A 21,013-nucleotide genomic window follows, 5' to 3' on the forward strand; every position below is an offset into this window, starting at 1 on the left:
AATGTAGCTTTTGAAATAGTTTTGCTGTGAGGAAGCTTATAGGTTGTATGTAAAAATGATATGATACAATAGGAGATTGATAATAGTGGAAATGTATGACCATGGTTATTCTGGAATTTCAACATTTATGATCACTTCCCTGGAAGTAGGCAATACTGCATCACAGTCCGTAATTTCACTGAAAGGGTGACAGCCACCCATTAGTTTTGAATGAGGGCTAGGAAAATCAAAATAATATAAATATCTTTTTGATAAAATATTTGATTTAGTTTGACAAAGGAAAATGTCTCTTAATTTTACCATCGAAGTAGAAAATCAATAGTTTGTCTACCTTCAGTTTTGAATAAATTCAATGTTGTTTTCAATTGTTTCAAGTTCAATATCTTAAGTCAATGTTTTTTTCACAATTGTTTGAGCAAACACATGTGTAGCAGGCTTTGATAATTAACTGTCCCACTTCAAATATATTAGTATGAATTACAATATGTGTCATTTTAGTTCTTAAAGTTTAATGAAAACAGACGCAGTGGATGAATGGGAAAAAATGTGGGTGTAGTGGAAAAGCTACTTACTGTATAAGCGCGTGTCAGAGGCGCACCTTTTTTCCCAGAAATTGCAGCCGAAAATGGGGATGCGCCTCTTACACAAACTTCTTATCTTCCCCCCTCCCCTTCACCGGTCGCAAGTCCAAGGGGAACTGAGTGGCCTTGGTTTTCAGCGTGATTCAGTCATCTGAAACCCTCGGTCAAAAACAAGCAGCAGGGAGGGGAGTTTCTCCCTTAGTGACATATTTTTAAAGTGCTCCTGTTTGATTTTCTTGTAAGCATCGCCTCCCCCTCCCCCCCCCCCGTCACGCAGGTACCCCAGAGGAAAAGATCGCGTGGGATTTTTCCCTCCGGAGGGCGCGCTAAATTTACTGCCTCGAGTGGGCATCCTGCGGCATTTACACTGCAAATAGTAATCGCTTATCAAACATAGGGAAACGCATGGTTTTGAAGGACGTACCTGGTTAATAGTCAACATCTGTCTTGCCGAGCATTTCCATTACGCTGAGGACCTGATTTTTCAAAAATCATCTTCAGACGCTAATACGAGGATTTTTGCAACAGAAAATGATATTGGTGTCAAAACCTGCGGTTTAAAAAATTCGAATGAGAGTGTTCATTGTTGGACTAAATGGTGAATAGAAGAAATCACAAATTCTTATAAGTGAAGAGCGCTGAGGAGAGGCCGAGGGGAAGGAGCACGTTCCCTCCCCTCCGTATTTCAAGCCTTGTTTTAACTCTAAATCTTTGTGTAAATCAATTAGAGCTTAAAAAACTTAAATGCTGTCAGATATAGGTCGCGTTAGGTGTCATTCTTTTTGGAACCTCGTGCATGCCATACAATTGCTGAAAGATATCGAGATATCTTCGAGCTCAGTAGGTGACTCACCTAGCATTCGGCCTCCAGAAACCGGAGGAATTGAACCTGGTAGACCGTAAAAGGTCAGTTGGTGAGATGGGGTAGGGATAAAACACGTTTCCATTGTTCCCCTGTAACTTGATATTTTTCCTATTTTCCTGTGGGGTCTCGGAAAGGAAAAAAATGGCAGAGGCATTGGCTGATGGAGGGCGAGTGTGGTTCCATTAAATCTACGACGTGGTTATTATCCTACGGCGCTGAGATTGCCCCGATTGTGGTCAATTCTCTTGGGAAGATTCATACTATGTGCCTTTCGTGTTTTGCCTTAAAATTTTCCACGGCTGCAATTCTATTTCAATACCCCTGTGAGAGCTTTTAAGCAAAATTGTTCGTGAGTAGGACTAGCATCGTAGAGCAACGGCATGTGCAAAAATAGGATCGGAACCCTTACTACTCCCTCTTATGCCGCTGTTACCGCCGCAGTTATCAAAATTTCCTCTTTCAATTCGTATTGAAAGAAGAAATTTCGATAATTGTCGAAATTCCAGGCATACGTCTGCAACACCGCACGATAGGATAAAAAAATGCCACATAGCTTCGATGCTCAAAATAGGGGTGCGCCTCTTACACAGGCTTATACGGTAGTATGAACTCAATTAATATTTATGAGCTCCTAATTATTTAAATAAACTACAATTTTTTTGTCAGAGGGAACAACCTCATTCCTACATCTCTGCTTTGCTAATTGGTTTTATTTTTCTTTCGCTTTCATGTCATTCCTTCAGGACCTTGGAATTGGGGAAAGAAGGCCTTGCCGGTTGATCTTTTGAGTGAAATGATTGCGGGAGGAGGAGGACCACAGTATTTATTACCTCGCCCAGGAAGAGATCTTTATTTACTCTCTATCAGGAAGCTATTTAAAATCCTAGCCAACGTTGTGAATTCACCCTTAGAAAAGTGAGTGATTTATTTAAACTTTTAATTTCTTTCTAATTTTCTAATAAATGTTGCTTGTAGCTCTAAGATCTCAGATTACTTGAAGAGGGGCATTTTGGTACTCCCCATCAATCTTAGGGAAAATTGTTGTGAGGATATTGTTGCCACATCGGCATCACCCGACCCACAATGCTGTCTGAGGGCGGCTTAGGATAAAATGTTGTGGGGACATACACTGTTGCGAGGGACATACTATGTTGCATCGGCAATGGCCGACCCACCATCTGGAGGGGTGACTGGCACTGACTATCAGGGTATATAAACTCCGCGAGTCCCTCGCTCAGCCCCCACTCAATCAGGGCCTTAGAGTCAACCGGATCGGTTCGCCTGTGTCACCACTGCCCAGCGCAGACCGACGACCGACTGGTAAGGTAAGTATCCTTCAGGATAAGGTTGAATGGTGGATGTTATGTGATAGCAAGTCGAGCCAAATGTTATTAACTTCAGAGTCTAAAATACAGTAATTACAAGACATACGAGCAAGATGCATTCCGAGATTGCCGTAAGTGGGAAAACCTGAGTAAGGCAGTGAAAAGTGTAGTTATCCTGCACAATGCAACACTGCATTACAATTTTGCATTAACTCACAATGGTGAGACACTGATATTGCTGTGTGTGTGACGTGGCTGGAGGCAGCAAATATTTGCTGCCCACTGGAAGGCAAAATGCTGAACAGCTCCTGACTTCACGGCGGCTTAGTTGGTACTTCATTCAGATTATGCCTAAAGACAAGTTCCACAACGTCACACCACATTGTGTTGGGCAACCTCAAAGGTGCCAAATTTGTAATTTCAGGCACGCTTCAATTTTTTAAATATTTGTATCTCTGAAAGTTCATAGATAGAGAACTTACTGTTGCATAGTAATGTGTGTGGTCCATGTTTGGTTGGGTAAAATGGAATACATCCATGTCTCGTGTAGCGCAATGGATGCGTTCCTTGGGGTCTTTGCGCTATACGAATTTGCGTTATACGAGAGTGTTTTAACATTGGGAAGATAGGGATGCGTTCCTGGTAGCATAGGTCTTGGGTATTGAATTTCCTCTAAAACATATATATTCCCATAAATAGCCTTAGAAAACATTATTTATATAAATGTTTTTTAGTTTAAAATATCTTTAAAGATAGTATGCACGCATTTGAAGACTTTTATTCCCGTTAAAAAAAATTCTTACATGCTTTTGAAATTCCCTCCTGTCGTGCGGGTGGGCTACCATCTGCTATCTCAGGGGTCCGTAATGCATTGCCGGCAGTTGACGATTTTTCCAACCAGTCTAAAAACAACTATTGTGTCACCCAGGCCCTTTTGTCGCTCATCGAAGTGACGGGCAAATGCTACTTTGAATGCCTTTTCATAGCTAGCGGAGTTTATGAATGATAAATTATTTTAATTTGAAGTCCTCCGAGTCATTAGCTAACTAAAAACTAGTTGAGGGGGAAAGGAGCCACTTTCAATCACAGCTTGGAGTTCATCAGAAAATGTTGTGGTGACTGCGCTATCAACACTTGCAGATTCACCTGATATCGCCGCACTGAAAATAGCTGCTTGCTGTTTAAATTCTGGAACCAACCGGAGCTTTCACTAACTGTCTCGGAGCGATTACCACTCCCGTCTTTTTGTACTGATTCACTATGAACTTTCCGTATGTGTAGACCGCTTGGTTGAAGTTGGAGCAGCTGAGGTCACTGGTGTTTTAACTTCGTCTTTATTCAGAATAAGGCATCGTGCGTTTATACTTCCGTGCAATATCGCTTTGACGTTCTCCATTTACAAAGCAATTGACCTATATCAATTTCTCTTCTAGGTTTATGGTTTTTCTTGATAAATTCTTGATTTTTCTACCCGCATTCCTATTTTTTGCCATTTTCTCTTGGTTTTTACTCTGCATGGCTCTATCGAAATCACCTTCTACTGCTGAACTATTCTTGAGACGCAGAGGGCCAACGACAGCGGGGAGGGAACGAAGCCATTGTGTTTGAGACCCTCTTATATGTTGATGCTATTCATGCGCAACTCGGCCACCGCTCCATTTCTCCCCCGTGAATACCGATGACCTTGAAGGCTTTAGTGTAGACCCTCTACCTGGAAGTCAATCGCCCGATAACCTATGACGGCAAAAATTACGTCTCAACCAGTATTGCTTAAAAAAAATTCATTTCCACTAGCCCCACGCTTAATTAATGATCTAAATTAACTCATTCTGTTAAGGAGACGAGATAAATTACTTCGGTAGGCTGGCTATCTGGACCCAATGACGAGTAATACTTTTGGCCATTGCACAGCAATGGATTTCGATTAATACATAAACAGAAAAGAAGATTTGAGGCAAGCAATAATATTAATATGCGTAAAATGATAGAAATTTCGTGTGTACTTAGCAGAAGTTCACGTTTTATCACTAGAGCGTTTAAGATATTTGATTAGGCTACACTGCGTTGCAATGTTTCCCCGAGGAACGAATTTGCGCTATATCGAAATTGCGCTATACGAGACATGGGTGTATGTAAATGGATGGGATAAAGCTCAAATAACTTAATGGAATGGCTAATCCAGTTAATGTGGTGTGTACTTCAAAAAAACTTTGACCAAGTCTATACGAGCCATGGCAAAGTTGACCTAAATGTTGACATGCTCCGCTATTTAAACTTTCAGGGGCAATTAACCATTTGCAATATTCAGGCTCATTAATGCATAGTGAGTTTGTGGAAGACAGAAATCCTCGCACAATTAAAAAAAAATACAGTCTTTATGTTTTCATGTCAAATAGCAATTTCAACCTACTTTAAAAGCATAAAATGTCCTTTAGACTCACAGCTTAAGCCAATCAGTTCATTGGTTTAGCTCAGAGAAAGACAACTCGGTGGGTAATGTGAAATAAGGCTAACCCATGGGAATAAATAAATATTCTTCAAATGTATTTGCTTGTGTAACATAGGGTAATACTGATGCCTGCTTGATGCTTAGTGTGTTTAGATAAGTACATTCCTGTGTAAATGTAAATGAAATTGTGTTTGGTTAGCAAATGATATGAACTATTTTTGATGGAACACTGAACTGCATTTGCTGCAAATTGAATTTATACCTATACATTTTTTCATTGATACTTTGAAGTTTCTATATATATAATGAAAGAAACTTCAAACTCCAATGCCTCTAAAGAAGCAACCAGCAGGGGTCACAGAATTTGATCTGACCTGAAAAAGTTTATTTTTTTTAAATTTTACCTAAGCAATCATGTTTTGTGTGTTACTTAAATTCAATTTTATCATCTGACAAAAATGAATTGATTAGATATTGATAATTCTTTCTTTTTCCACGGTCTTTTGCAGGCAATGCTTTGGAGTTTGGTGGCTAAGATTTGAGCGATGGCTTCTGATGCTTGAAGGTTATTCATCACCCGGTGCTAATTTCTCAATCCCCCAGAAGAAGAAAAAGAGCTTGAAATCTACCCTAAAGGAATTTCTTTCTCAAGAAGAAAATCGCAGCTCACTTGCTCTATATAGGTATGTTGAAACAGGTTTTACTGAATGTACATAATTACGCAATTTAACTGTTAACAGGTCCACATGGCATGGTCAAAAATGCGGTACGTTGGTACATTTTTTTGCTTTTATGCCTCTTCTTTGCTAAGAGCAAAATTTTTTTATCCTAAAAGCTTTTAAATGCTTAACCTGGTGGTACAATGGGGAATTTTATTCATAAGATTCTCTTAAAGCTTATATCTTTTATCTCTGTTTTGCTATACCAGCCTAATCAACATTATTTAGCCTATGGAAGTGTATTGACATATTGCATGCTGCTTTCCTTATGATAATGTATTGACCATTGAGCTAGATTATTGTTTTGATAATTAGATCACCTTAAAGGTTAATAAGAAATTGTCCTTAAGTTATGATGCGTCAACCGCATGATCAGTCCCCCTGATGGTGTCATATAAAAAACACTGTTGGAATGTGAGTGGGAGACTCTGCCAGCTATCTCGTCATTAAGACACATGCATCAAAATGACAGCATTGTACATAAGGACATCAAATGGTGCGACAATAATAGGGGCAGGTAGGCTAGAAAATTTCAAAAGGAAATGGAGAAAGAGAGAATAGATATCTTAAGACTACGCAAAGTGAGGTGGAAGGATAATGGGGATTACTGGAGTGATGGCTTCCGGTTTATGTTTAGTGGTGGGCAGAAAAGTCGACTAGGGGTAGTTTTGGTGTTAAATGGGCAGCCGGGTAAGATGGTAGGTATGGAAGAATTAAGTGATAGGGTTCTGGTGTTAGACAGGGAGGTGTGATCCACCAACCTTGTGATGGTTCAAGTTTACCTGCCCATTATAGGTCTGTGCGAGTCTTGACTTTTTGAGATTTGAGTGAGAAAAAATTACTGCTTGAATCCCACTCAATTTTGGGAGTCTTTTGCTGAGATTCCTGTCCTAGAGGACATAAATTTTCTTAGCTTTGTGAAATTCCGTGACGTTGTGAAGTGATATTAATTCCCTTACAGCTGTGTGACAAATTCATGATGTCATACCACCAAATATAGAGAAATCTATTAGTTCTAGGCCAAGGAAATTTACTAACTCATTTTTAACTATGTGGTATGCCACTTTAAGTTTTCTTGGATGAATATCTATTACTTGTACCGCTTCTTTTTTTAAAGAAAGCATCCCAGGTCTTGATGAATAATCATTGTCATCAGGTGTAAATTACATGTTAGGTATTTGTTATATTATTGTAACCTTAGTTACATATTACATTGCGTATGCTGCGCATATATAAAGTGGGAAACTAATTGATTGATTGTGTGATTGACACAAATTAGTAGCCCAAACTGTGATAGGTGTGGGTATGTGGAATATTGGACGTAAAAGTAAAAAAAAATTCATCGGGAGGAAAAATCTGAAAAGTTGAAAAAGTCGATTAGTTTTCGAGATATATCGACTTGAATTAACATGGGAGCCTTATGGGACTACAACTTTATCGCTTTTATTTTGTACTTTTAAACGCCCGAGGAACATGATATTCAATGGACATGGACTAGATTTTTCGGTCGATTTTTTGGTGTGGTTGTCATAGCGACGAATTGATATTTAGTATTTTTTATTACTGTTTGAATGCTCTCAATGCTTTTCTTATGGGAAAACTTTAGGAATTTTTTTGACCAACTTGCAATAATCGCACGACAAATTCCTTTGCCAAAAGGTTAGATAATTCTTTGGTTAATTTTTTGGCTATCTTAAAATTTTCGTACGTCGAAACAATTCCGAGGAATAAACGATTTCGATTTAACATTGTCGTGATGGGCGAATTTTCAAACTCGGATTTCAGCCTTGAGACATGTGCCATATGAAAATTTGGAATCTCCAAGAAAAACCGTTAGAGGGTTCTCCGAACCCTCACGTTTGAGCTTACTTTCGCCGTAACCCTCTTGGTTAATTCATAATTAAATTCCGAAAAATGTCCTGCACGCGAAAAATCATTGTCGCCATTTTTTTGTGGAGCATGCAATCTTGAATATCTTAGCAACCGTTTAAGCTAGAGAAATGAAATTTTCAGAGTAATACTTTTATCACAATGGTCAACTTTTGCAATGATGACCATTTCGCTCGATCGATTCGTGTGCGAGTTATATCGATACCAATCTCCTTGGTTACGCTTAAATCGCTAATAACTTTTTTCTAAATCAAGGCATGAATGTGAAAGTCATATATAATACTACTGTTAATGTCTTTTCTTCGACAAAAGTTAAATCAAGCGAATCGAGCGATTACAGTCGAAGTTATGATCGATAAAAGGTTGCATTCGATTGAGCCATTTTTCAGACCTATTTACATAGTTACGGGGATAAAAACTATAAAAATATGTAAGGGAAGAAATGAATTATGCGTACACATTAATTATTTAGATGAGTATTGTTTCCTAACGAAAATATATCAATATGAATTTATATCTTTTTCTATTATGTCCCCGTAAGAAATACACGCATCGCCCTATATACGTCACCAATATAAAAACATAGGCGAAATTTTGAAAGCGGGGATAGTAGAGAAGAGAGGGATAAGGATATGGCCATAGAATGGAGGGGTTATCAATAGGATGCGAAATTTTCAATACAGGTGGCAGTATAGTCGAATGTACGATTCGATTTTTATAGCAAATACGCAAATTGGCATAAAATGATAAGTGTATACGTTGGACCAATGAAATTTAGTGAATTGGTACATCATGGTATTCCTCACAATGCGCAATGTAAACATGTTTTGTATATAGTCTCACGCTCGATGTATATCGAATCTACTTTTTCTTAAAATATATCGAATTGCTATAGCATATAGGATTTTACATCTAAGGACATAGTAGAACAGGAAATATATAGTAGATACCCATAGACCAGAAATTAAACCAAAAACATTGCGAATTTTAAAGTACAGATGTCAGTATGATCGAAAAATCGATTCGATTATTATAGCAAATACGTTAATTGGCATAACTTCAATTCTGTTTCCGTTGGACCAATGAAATTTGGTGAATGGGTACATCTTTGTATTCCTCACAATGCCCAATGGAAATTTTTTTTGTATGTAGTCTCATGTTCGATATATATCGAATATAATTTTTATTAAAATATATCGAATTGCTATAACACATAGGATTTTACATCCAAGGACATAGTTGACCAGGAATTATATAGTACATACCCATAGACTGTAAGTTAAACCAAAAGCAATGCGGATTTTAAAGTACAGATGTCAGTATGATCGAAGAATCGATTCGATTATTCTAGCAAATACGTTAAATGGCATAACTTCAATAGTGTTTCCGTTTGACCAATGAAATTTGGTGAATGGGTACATCTTTTTATTCCTCACAATGCCCAATGAAAATATGTTTTGCATGTAGTCTCACATTCGATATATATCGAATCTGCTTTTTCACAATTTATATCGAATAGCTATAACATATAGGATTTTACACCCACGGGCATTGTTGACCAGGAATTATATAGTAGATGACCATAGACTGGATATAAAAAAAATATCATTGCGGATTTTACATTACAGATGTCAGTATAATCGAAAGATCGAATCGACTATTGTAGCAAATACGCAAATTGGCATAACTGGATTAGTATATACGTTGGACCAATGAAAATTGGTGAATGGGTACATCTTGGTATTCCTCACATTGCCCAATGGAAATATGTTTTGCATGTAGTCTCACATTCGATACATATCGAATCTGCTTTTTCACAAATTATATCGAATAGCTATAACATATAGGATTTTACACCCACGGGCATTGTTGACCAGCAATTATATAGAAGATGACCATAGCGTGGATATAAAATCAATATAGTTGCGGATTTTACAGTACAGATGTCAGTATAATCGAAAGATCGATTCGATAGTTACAACAAATGCTGAAATTAGCATATTTTGATTAGTATATACGTTGCACCAATGAAATTTTGTGAATGGGTACATCTTGGGATTCCTCACAATGCCCAATTGAAATATGTTTGTGTTTAGTCTCACGTTCGATATATATCGAATCTACTTTTTCTTAAAATATATCGAATGGCTATAACACATAGGATTTTACATCCAAGGACATAGTTGACCAGGAAATATAGAGAAGATTATTATTTACTGGAATTAAAATCCACGGCATTACGGATATTACAGTGCAGATTGCAGTTTTATCGAAAGATCATTTCGATAATTGTAGCAAATACGCGAATTGGCATAACATGATTAGTATTTACGTTGGACCAATGACACATGGTAAATGGGTACATCTTGGTATTCCTCACAATGCCCAATTGAAATATTTTTTTATAGTCTCACGTTGGATATAAATCGAATTTACTCTTTCTTAAAATATATCGAATTACTATTACATATAGGATTTTACATCCAAGGACATAGTTGACCAAAAATTATGTAGTAGATACCCATAGACTGGAAGTTAAACTAATAGCATTGCGGATATAACAGTACAGATGTCAGTATAATTGGAAAATCGATTTGATTATTTTAGCAAATATTTAAATTGGCATAACTTGATTATTGTATCCGTTTGACCAATGAAATTTGGTGAATGGGTACATCTTGGTCTTCCTCACAATGCCCAATGGAAATATGCTTTGCGTGTAGTCTCACGATCTATATATATTGAATATGCTTTTTCTTAAAATATATCGAATCGTTATTACATACAGGATTTTCTATCCACGTACATAGTTGACCAGGAATTTTAGGGTTGATGATCGAAGACTGGAACAGGATTGCGAATTTTCAAAACACGTGTCAGTATATTTGATAATTCGATACGATAATGATAGCAAATATGCCAAAGCTATTTTTTTCAAATTGGAATATCTTGAGAATAACTATTTTTTAGTACCATAGAAATTTGGGGAATCGTTACAATTTAGTATTTTACACACTGCATTATGGACATATGTTTTGCGAGTGGTATATCTTTATATATTTATCTGAGGAATCTGCGTTTCATTTTCAAGTTTCGCTTATCACAACGCTTTTGGACTTTAAGAGTTGAAAAATATCCACAAAATCATCTCTTCAAAAACCTTATTCCAATTATGTCTCAGTGCTAAACTTAGCCTATTCAAATAATGAACTATCCGTCAAATGAAATCATATTGAAAATAACAAATAATTTTAAAAGTAAACAATTAAGTTCCTTACCATTTCAAAAACCGGCAGGCAAATTTTTGAATATTTTTAACACTTATGGACACAATGCTCGACAACACGTGACACAACAATGTTCCCACCCTCCTAATTACCCGCTTGAAGAATTCAAGCACCCAATCGACTCGTTAGCATATATAAAGTGGGAAACTAATTAATTGATTGTGTGATTGACACAAATTAGTAGCCCAAACTGTGATAGGTGTGGGTATATGGAATATTGGACGTAAAAGTAAAAAAAAATTCATCGGGAGGAAAAATCTGAAAAGTTGAAAAAGTCGATTAGTTTTCGAGATATATCGACTTGAATTAACATGGGAGCCTTATGGGACTACAACTTTTTCGCTTTAATTTTGTACTTTTAAACGTCCGAGGAACATGATATTCAATGGACATGGACTAGATTTTTTGGTCGATTTTTTGGTGTGGTTGCCATAGCGACGAATTGATATTTAGTATTTTTTATTACTGTTTGAATGCTCTCAATGCTTTTCTTATGGGAAAACTTTAGGAATTTTTTTGACCAACTTCCAATAATCGTACGACAAATTCCTTTGCCAAAAAGTTAGATAATTCTTTGGTTAATTTTTTGGCTATCTTAAAATTTTCGTACGTCGAAACAATTCCGAGGAATAAACGATTTCGATTTAACATTGTCGTGATGGGCGAATTTTCAAACTCGGATTTCAGCCTTGAGACATGTGCCATATGAAAATTTGGACTCTTTAGGAAAAACCGTTAGAGGGTTCTCCGAACCCTCACGTTTGAGCTCACTTTCTCCGTATCCCTCTTGGGTTATTCATAATTAAATTCCGAAAAATGTCCTGCACGCGAAAAATCATTGTCGCCATTTTTTTGTGGAGCATGCAATCTTGAATATCATAGCAACCGTTTAAGCTAGAGAAATGAAATTTTCAGAGTAATACTTTTATCAAAATGGTCAACTTTTGCAATGATGACCATTTCGCTCGATCGATTCATGTGCGAGTTATATCAATACCAATCTCCTTGGTTACGCTTAAATCGCTAATAACTTTTTTCTAAATCAAGGCATGAATGTGAAAGTCATAAATAATACTACTGTTAATGTCATTTCTTTGACAAAAGTTAAATCAAGCGAATCGAGCGATTACAGTCGAAGTTATGATCGATAAAAAGTTGCATTCGATTGAGCCATTTTTCAGACCTATTTACATAGTTACGGGGATAAAAATTATAAAAATATGTAAGGGAAGAATTGAATTATGCGTACACATAAATTATTTAGATGAGTATTGTTTCCTAACGAAGATATATCAATATGAATTTATATCTTTTTGTATTAGGTCCCCGTAAGAAATACACGCATCGCCCTATATACGTCACCAATATAAGAACATAGGCGAAATTTTGAAAGCGGGGATAGTAGAGAAGAGAGGGATAAGGGTATGGCCATCGCATGGAGGGGTTATCAATAGGATGCGAATTTTTCAATACAGGTGGCAGTATAGTCGAATGTACGATTCGATTTTTATAGCAAATACGGAAATTGGCATAAAATGATAAGTGTATACGTTGGACCAATGAAATTTAGTGAATTGGTACATCATGGTATTCCTCACAATGCGCAATGGAAACATGTTTTGTATATAGTCTCACGCTCGATATATATCGAATCTACTTTTTCTTAAAATATATCAAATTGCTATAGCATATAGGATTTTACATCTAAGGACATAGTAGACAAGGAAATAAATAGTAGTTACCCATATCCCCGAAATTAAACCAAAAACATTGCGAATTTCAAAGTACAGATGTCAGTATGATCGAAAAGTCGATTCGATTATTATAGCAAATACGTTAATTGGCATAACTTCAATTGTGTTTCCGTTGGACCAATGAAATTTGGTGAATGGGTACATCTTTGTATTCCTCACCATGCCCAATGGAAATTTGTTTTGTATGTAGTCTCACGCTCGATATATATCGAATATAATTTTTATTAAGATATATCGAATTGCTATAACATATAGGATTTTACATCCAAGGACATATTTGACCAGGAATTATATAGTAGATACCCATAGACTGTAACTTAAACCAAAAGCAATGCGGATTTTAAAGTACAGATGTCAGTATGATCGAAGAATCGATTCGATTATTCTAGCAAATACGTTAATTGGCATAACTTCAATAGTGTTTCCGTTTGACCAATGAAATATGTTGAATGGGTACATCTTTTTATTCCTCACAATGTCCAATGAAAATATGTTTTGCATGTAGTCTCACATTCGATATATATCGATTCTGCTTTTTCACAATTTATATCGAATAGCTATAACATATAGGATTTTACACCCATGGGCATTCTTGACCAGGAATTATATAGTAGATGACCATAGACTGGATATTAAAAAAATGTCATTGCGGATTTTACATTACAGATGTCAGTATAATCGAAAGATCGAATCGATTATTGTAGCAAATACGCAAATTGGCATAACTGGATTAGTATATACGTTGGACCAATGAAAATTGGTGAATGGGTACATCTTGGTATTCCTCACATTGCCCAATGGAAATATATTTTGCATGTAGTCTCACATTCGATACATATCGAATCTGCTTTTTCACAAATTATATCGAATAGCTATGACATATAGGATTTTACACCGATGGGCATTCTTGACCAGGAATTATATAGTAGATGACCATAGACTGGATATAAAAAAATTTCATTGCGGATTTTACATTACAGATGTCAGTATAATCGAAAGATCGAATCGATTATTGTAGCAAATACGCAAATTGGCATAACTGGATTAGTATATACGTTGGACCAATGAAAATTGGTGAATGGGTACATCTTGGTATTCCTCACATTGCCCAATGGAAATATGTTTTGCATGTAGTCTCACATTCGATACATATCGAATCTGCTTTTTCACAAATTATATCGAATAGCTATAACATTTAGGATTTTACACCCACGGGCATTGTTGACCAGCAATTATATAGAAGATGACCATAGCGTGGAAATAAAATCAATATCGTTGCGGATTTTACAGTGCAGATGTCAGTATAATCGATAGATCGATTCGATAGTTATAGCAAATGCTGAAATTAGCATATTTTGATTAGTATATACGTTGCACCAATGACATTTTGTGAATGGGTACATCTTGGGATTCCTCACAATGCCCAATTGAAATATTGTTTGCGTTTAGTCTCACGTTCGATATATATCGAATCTACTTTTTCTTAAAATATGTCGAATTTCTATAACATATAGGATTTTACATCCAAGGACATAGTTGACCAGGAAATATAGAGAAGATTTCTATTAACTGGAATTAAAATCTACGGCATTGCGGATATTACAGTGCAGATAGCAGTTTTATCGATAGATCGATTCGATAATTGTAGCAAATACGCGAATTGGCATAACATGATTAGTATTTACGTTGGACCAATGACACTTGGTAAATGGGTACATCTTGGTATTCCTCACAATGCCCAATTGAAATATTTTTTGTGTATAGTTTCTCATTCGATATATATCGAATCTGCTTTTTCTTAAAATATATGGAATTGTTATTACATACAGGATTTTCTATCCACGTACATAGTTGACCAGGAATTTTAGGGTTTATGATCGAAGACTGGAACAGGATTGCGAATTTTAAATACATGTGTCAGTATACTTGATAATTCGATACGATAAAGATAGCAAATATGCCAAAGCTATTTTTTTCAAATTGGAATATCTTGAGAATAACTATTTTTTAGTACCAAAGAAATTTGGGGAATCGTTACAATTTAGTATTTTACACACTGCATTATGGACATATGTTTTGCGAGTGGTACATCTTTATATATTTATCTAAGGAATCTGCGTTTCATTTTCAAGTTTCGCTTATCACAACGCTTTTGGACTTTAAGAGTTGAAAAATAACCACAAAATCATCACTGTCCTGAAATTTTAAAAACCTTATTCCAATTATGTCTCAGTGCTAAACTTAGCCGATTCAAATAATGAACTATCCGTCAAATGAAATCACATTGAAAATAACAAATAATTTTAAAAGTAAACAATTAAGTTCCTTACCCTTTCAAAAACCGGCAGGGAAATTTTTGAATATTTTTAACACTTATGGACACAATGCTCGACAACACGTGACACAACAATGTTCCCACCCTCCTTATTACCCGCTTGAAGAATTCAAGCACCCAATCGACTCGTTGGATAATATAAAGCTGCGATGTCATTGATCACTTATTGATTGACACAAATTCACAGCCTTAACTACCGGGCCGATCGAGGTGAAATTTTCGGTGGTAAAACTAAAAAAATATTCATCGGGAGGAAAAATCTCAAAATTCCAAAAAGTGCGATACTTTTCGATATATATCGAGTTGAATTAACATGGCAGCCTTATGGGACTAAAACTATTTCCTTAATAACGACTTAACTAGGCGTCTTAGGGTAATCGCCTCCCACTGACGTAAACTAGATTTTTTGGTCGATTTTTCGATACCTTAGATTTTCGTCGATCTCTTTCGATCATTGTCGAAATAATTTTTAAAAATCGACAATGCTTTTCTTATGGACCAACTTTGGAATTTTTTTTGACCATATTGCAAAAGTAGTTGGACGTTCGCCGCCTAATACATTGTTTCTAATTTTTAGCCTGATTTTTTGGCTATCTCGGAATTTTCGTTTGTCGAATAGTTTCCGAGTTATTAGCATTATCGAAATAACATTGTCGAGATAGGACGATCGATAAATATTGATTTGAGAGCTGGCGCTTCAAAATTAGGCTATTCAGCTCAAAAAAGCATGCCTACAAACGTACCTTCGGTACGTCCAGGTTTTCATTTTTATCTAGATTTCGTAATATTTAACGAGTTATTTCATTCCGAAATTTTCCCAAATTATTTTCTTGAGCCCGCGGCAATCGCCGCCATTCCTCCCCGCCAAGCGGGCGGTGGTCGGTCTCCGGAAGAAATACACGCATTTCCCTATCTCATACGTGCATGTATACGGATGAAATTTGGAGAGGGCTAACATGGTTATGATCCCAGTAAAGCCTCACCGCCTAACTTTTTTGAGTATTGATTTTTTCATTACGTATTCGGTATCGCATATGCAACAGTCATTTGTTATATATAGGGATTTCCCATTGACATTGGCCATAGGCTTAGAAGGTGAATTTACTGCAATGGTGTAATGGAAAAGAGCATAACTTCCAAAGTATTTCACCTAGGCCTATGAAATTTGGCAGATAGGTACATCATTGTATTGTTATTATGACCGTATAAAATTAAGTCCAATAATGGCCATCACTTTCGATATATATCGAACCTACGTTTTCTTTAATTCTATCTAATGTTAATAACTTATTGGAATACTCATCTACGAAGGAAATTAGTGCCGGCATTACATGTAAAAACGACCAACCAATTGAAAAAAAACAGATGAAATGGATATATCAGAGTACCGGTGTCAGTAATATCGAATTTTAGATTCGATTATTATAACTAAAATGAATATTGAGATAACTTTTTAAGTATTTGCGATAGATGAATGAAATTTAGTAAATTGGTACATATTGGTATTGCTCATAATTCAATGGGGAAATTTGTTTTGTATGTAGTCCCATATTCGATATATATCGAATCTGCGTTTTCTTAAAATATATCGAATTCCTATAACACATACGATTCGGCATCCACGGGCATATGTGCGATGGTAATAGATAGTGGATGACCATAGAAGGATTTTCGAATCAATAGCTATGAGCATTTTGCCGTAGAGATTTCAGTGTTATCGAACGTTCGATTCGATTATAATAAGAAATAGGAATATTGACATAACTTGGGAAGTATTTGAGGTAGATGAATGAAATTTGGTAAATGGGTAGATATTGGAATTTGGCATCATGCACAGGTGATATACGTTTTGCATTTTGTCTCGCATTCGATATATATCGAATCTGCGTTTTCTTAAAATATATCGAATTGCTATAACATATACGATTTGGCATCCACGGGCATATGCGCGATGGTAATAGATAATGGATGACCATAGATTGAATTTCGAATCAATAGCTTTGAGCATTTTCCCGCACATATGTCAGTGTAATCGAACGTTCGATTCGATTATAATAAGAAATAGGAATATTGACATAACTTGAGAAATGTTTGAGGTAGATGAATGAAATTTGGTAAATGGGTACATATTGGTATTTGGCATAATGAACAGGGGATATACGTTTTATATGTCGTCTCACAATCGATATATATCGAACCTTCGTTTTCTTCAAATGTATCGAATTGCTATACTACGTAAAAATTAAGCATCCACGGGCATAGTTGTGATTGAAATAGATAGTGGATCACCATAGAATGAAATTCGAAGAAATAAATATGAGAATTTTACCATACAGATGTCATTATAATCGAAGTTCGATTCGATTATTATATGAAATAGGAATATTGACATAACTTGAGAATTATTTGAGATACATGAATGAAATTTGGTGAATGGGTACATATCGGTATTCCTCATAACGCACAGGGGAAATACGTTTTGTATGTCGTCTCACATTCGATATATATCGAATCCGCTTTTCATTAAAATATATCGAATTGCTATATCACATAGTATTTAGCATCCACGGGCATAGTTGTGATGGTAATACATATTTGATGACCATAGAACGCAACTTTATTCAATTGCAATGAGTATTTCACCATACTGATGTCAGTATAATCGTAAGTTCGATTCGATTAATATCGCAAATACGAATATTGATATAACTTGATAAGTATTTCAGGTAGATCAAAGAAATTTGGTAAATGGGTACATATTGGTATTTCTCATTATGCCAAGGGGAAATACGTTTTGTATGTAGCCTCATATTCGATATATATCGAATCTTCGTTTCCTTAAAATGTATCGATTTGCTATACCACGTAGGTTTTGGCATCCACGGGCATAGTTGAGAAGGTGAGAGATAGTGGATGACCATAGAATGAATATTATTCAAAATCTCTGAGCATTTTACTTTATGTATGTAAGTTAATTCGAAATATCGATTCGATTATTATAACAAATACGAATATTGACATAACTTGAAAAGTATTTGAGGTAGATGAATGAAATTTGGTAAATGAGTAAATATTGGTATTCTTCAAAATGCACATAGGACATATGTTTTGTATTTAGTCTCTCATTCGATATATATCGAAAATGCGATTACTTAAGTTGTATCACATTGCTTTACAACATAATATTTTGTATCCACGGGCATATTCGAGAAGGTTTATAGATAATGGATTAATAGAATGAATTTGTATGGATATTTTGATGAAAGTATGAATAGATTTGTGTATTTTTCAATACAGATGTCACTTTATTCATAAGTTCGATTCGATTATTGTAGCAAATATGCAAATTGACATATCTTCATAACTATTTCAGTTAGAGGTATGAAATTTCGTGTGTGAGTACATATTAGTATTCCACTTGCTGTCAAATAGAAATTAATGAAGACTATGGGCTAAGTTCCAATTAATATCAAATATGAGTTTTCATAAAATTAATCGACTGGCTTTACCTTTGACATGGTGAATTTCTCCAACTTTTCAACAACTTATGGACCCAGGACCAGGCCACCATTCACACCACCATATCTCCTTACCCACCACGACACGCTTGAAGAATTCAAGCATTATATACTCGTTAGATATATAAAGTGGGAAACTGACTCATTGATTGTGTGATTGATACAAATTCGCAGCCCAAACTACCGGGCCGATCGGGCTGAGATTTTTTGTGGTAAAACTAAAAAAATATTCATCGGGAGAATAAATCTGAAAATGACAAAAAGTTCGATACTTTTCGAGATATATCGATCTACTTTAACATTGGCTCTTATGGAAAAAAAATTAATTCGCGATATGACCCACTTAATATCGCCGCACGCGGACGAGATTCAAATGGGAAACATTAGTTTTTTGGCCGATTTTTTTGGCATTGGTAAAAAGCGTATAGGTCGAACCGTTTTCGAGATATCGATTTACACGCGTTCTTATGTGATTTCGATTTGAGAGCTGGCGAACGAAACTTAAGCTATGTAGCTCACGAAGTTGTTGGCACAAGCCTAACTATTCGTTAGACTTTGGGTTTTCTTTTTTAATTAGGTATCGTAATAGTTAATGAATTATTTCATTTTGAAATTTTCCGAAATTATTTTTTTGGCTTCCCGGCGATCGCCGCCATTCCTCCCCGCCAAACGGCAAGTGGTCGGACTCGGTAAGAAAAACTCGCATCGCCTTATAGGAGGGAGCATGGCAGTAGACATTGGGAACTTGCATTGGGTATGTATACGGAGATTCTTAACCAAAGACCACGGTCCATTTTTCGAAATGCGTTTTTCTATTGTTTCCAAATTAATATCTGCTATCTCATGAATATGGATATGCATATGAATACAGGATGGGTAGGACCATTGGCTCTTAGGGTCCCCTATACCGCCATTGAAAAAAGCAAATGAACATAACTCTGTTGGTGTTTAGGATAGACCAATGAAAGTTGGCAAATGGGTACATCTTGGTATTCTCCATGCAGCAATGTTAAAAGGACTACTGTTTGAGGACTCACTTTCGATATATATCGAATCTACGTTTTCTTGAATATTATCTAATGCTAATAACTATTTGGAATATCCATCACTGGAGATAGTTGTGTTAGCATAACCTGTTTAATGACAAACTAATGGAATAAACACCAATATGATTGCGTATTTCAGAGTACCGGTGTCAGTGTAATTGAAAGTTCGATTCGATTATTTTACCAAAGACGAAAATTGACATAACTTGGTAAGTATATTTGATAGGCCAACGAAATTTGGTGAACTGATACATCATGGTATTACTCAAAATCTGGTGTATAAATATGTTTGCTATGTAGTCACACAATCGATATATATCGAATATTCGTTTTCTTAAAATATATCGAATTGCTGTAATACATAGCATTTAACTTACACGGGCAAAGTTGAGGAGGAATATTATAGTGTAAGACCACAGAAGATAATTTGAAACAGTAGCATTGCGCATTTTACTGTACAAGTGTCAGTATAATCGAAAGGTCGATTCGATTATTATAGCAAATACGAATATTGGTATAACTTAAAAAGTATTAATGTTAGACAAATGAAATTTGGGGAATTGATACATCTTGGTATTACACATAATGAATTGTGCTAATATGTTTACTATGTAGTCTCATATTCGATATATATCGAATCTGCGTTTTCTTAAAATATATCGAATTGCTATAATACAAGGGATTTAACATCTACGGGCAAAGTTGAGGGGGAATATTATAAAGTAAGACCACAGAAGGTAATTTTAATCAGTATCATTGCGCATTTTACTGTACAGGTTTCAGTATAATCGAAAGTTCGATTCGATTATTACAGCAAATACGAATATTGGTATAACTTAATAAGTATTACTGTAAGATAGATGAAATTTAATGAATTGATACATCTTGGTATTACACATAATGTTATGTGTAAATATGTTTACTATGTAGTCTCATATTCGATATATATCGAATCTGCGTTTTCTTAAAATATATCGAATTGCTATAATACAAGGGATTTAACATCCACGGGCAAAGTTGAGGAGGAATATTATAGTGTATGACCACAGAAGATAATTTGAATCAGTAGCATTGCCCATCTTACTGTACAGGTGTCAGTATAATCGAAAGTTCGATTCGATTATTAAAGCAAATACGAATATTGGTATAACTTAATAAATATTACTGTAAGATCAATGAAATTTAAAGAATTGATACATCTTGGTATTACACATAATGTTATGTGTAAATATGTTTACTATGTA

The 21,013-nt window shown here is 35.6% G+C and overlaps 1 protein-coding gene across 2 annotated transcripts in view; it reads left to right on the forward strand.

The window, feature by feature from the left end:
* Positions 1–21,013, forward strand: part of LOC124157850 (nuclear exosome regulator NRDE2) — a 77,283-nt gene that overhangs the window by 16,045 nt on the left and 40,225 nt on the right. For both annotated transcript variants that reach the window (XM_046532897.1, XM_046532898.1), the window contains 2 exons: positions 2,190–2,361; positions 5,730–5,903. In XM_046532897.1, coding sequence (XP_046388853.1) covers positions 2,190–2,361; positions 5,730–5,903 — 346 coding nt within the window. The remainder of the gene's footprint in view (positions 1–2,189; positions 2,362–5,729; positions 5,904–21,013) is intronic.

This window comes from Ischnura elegans, chromosome 4 (genome assembly GCF_921293095.1).
Source record: "Ischnura elegans chromosome 4, ioIscEleg1.1, whole genome shotgun sequence".
NCBI classification, from domain to species: Eukaryota; Metazoa; Arthropoda; class Insecta; order Odonata; family Coenagrionidae; genus Ischnura; species Ischnura elegans.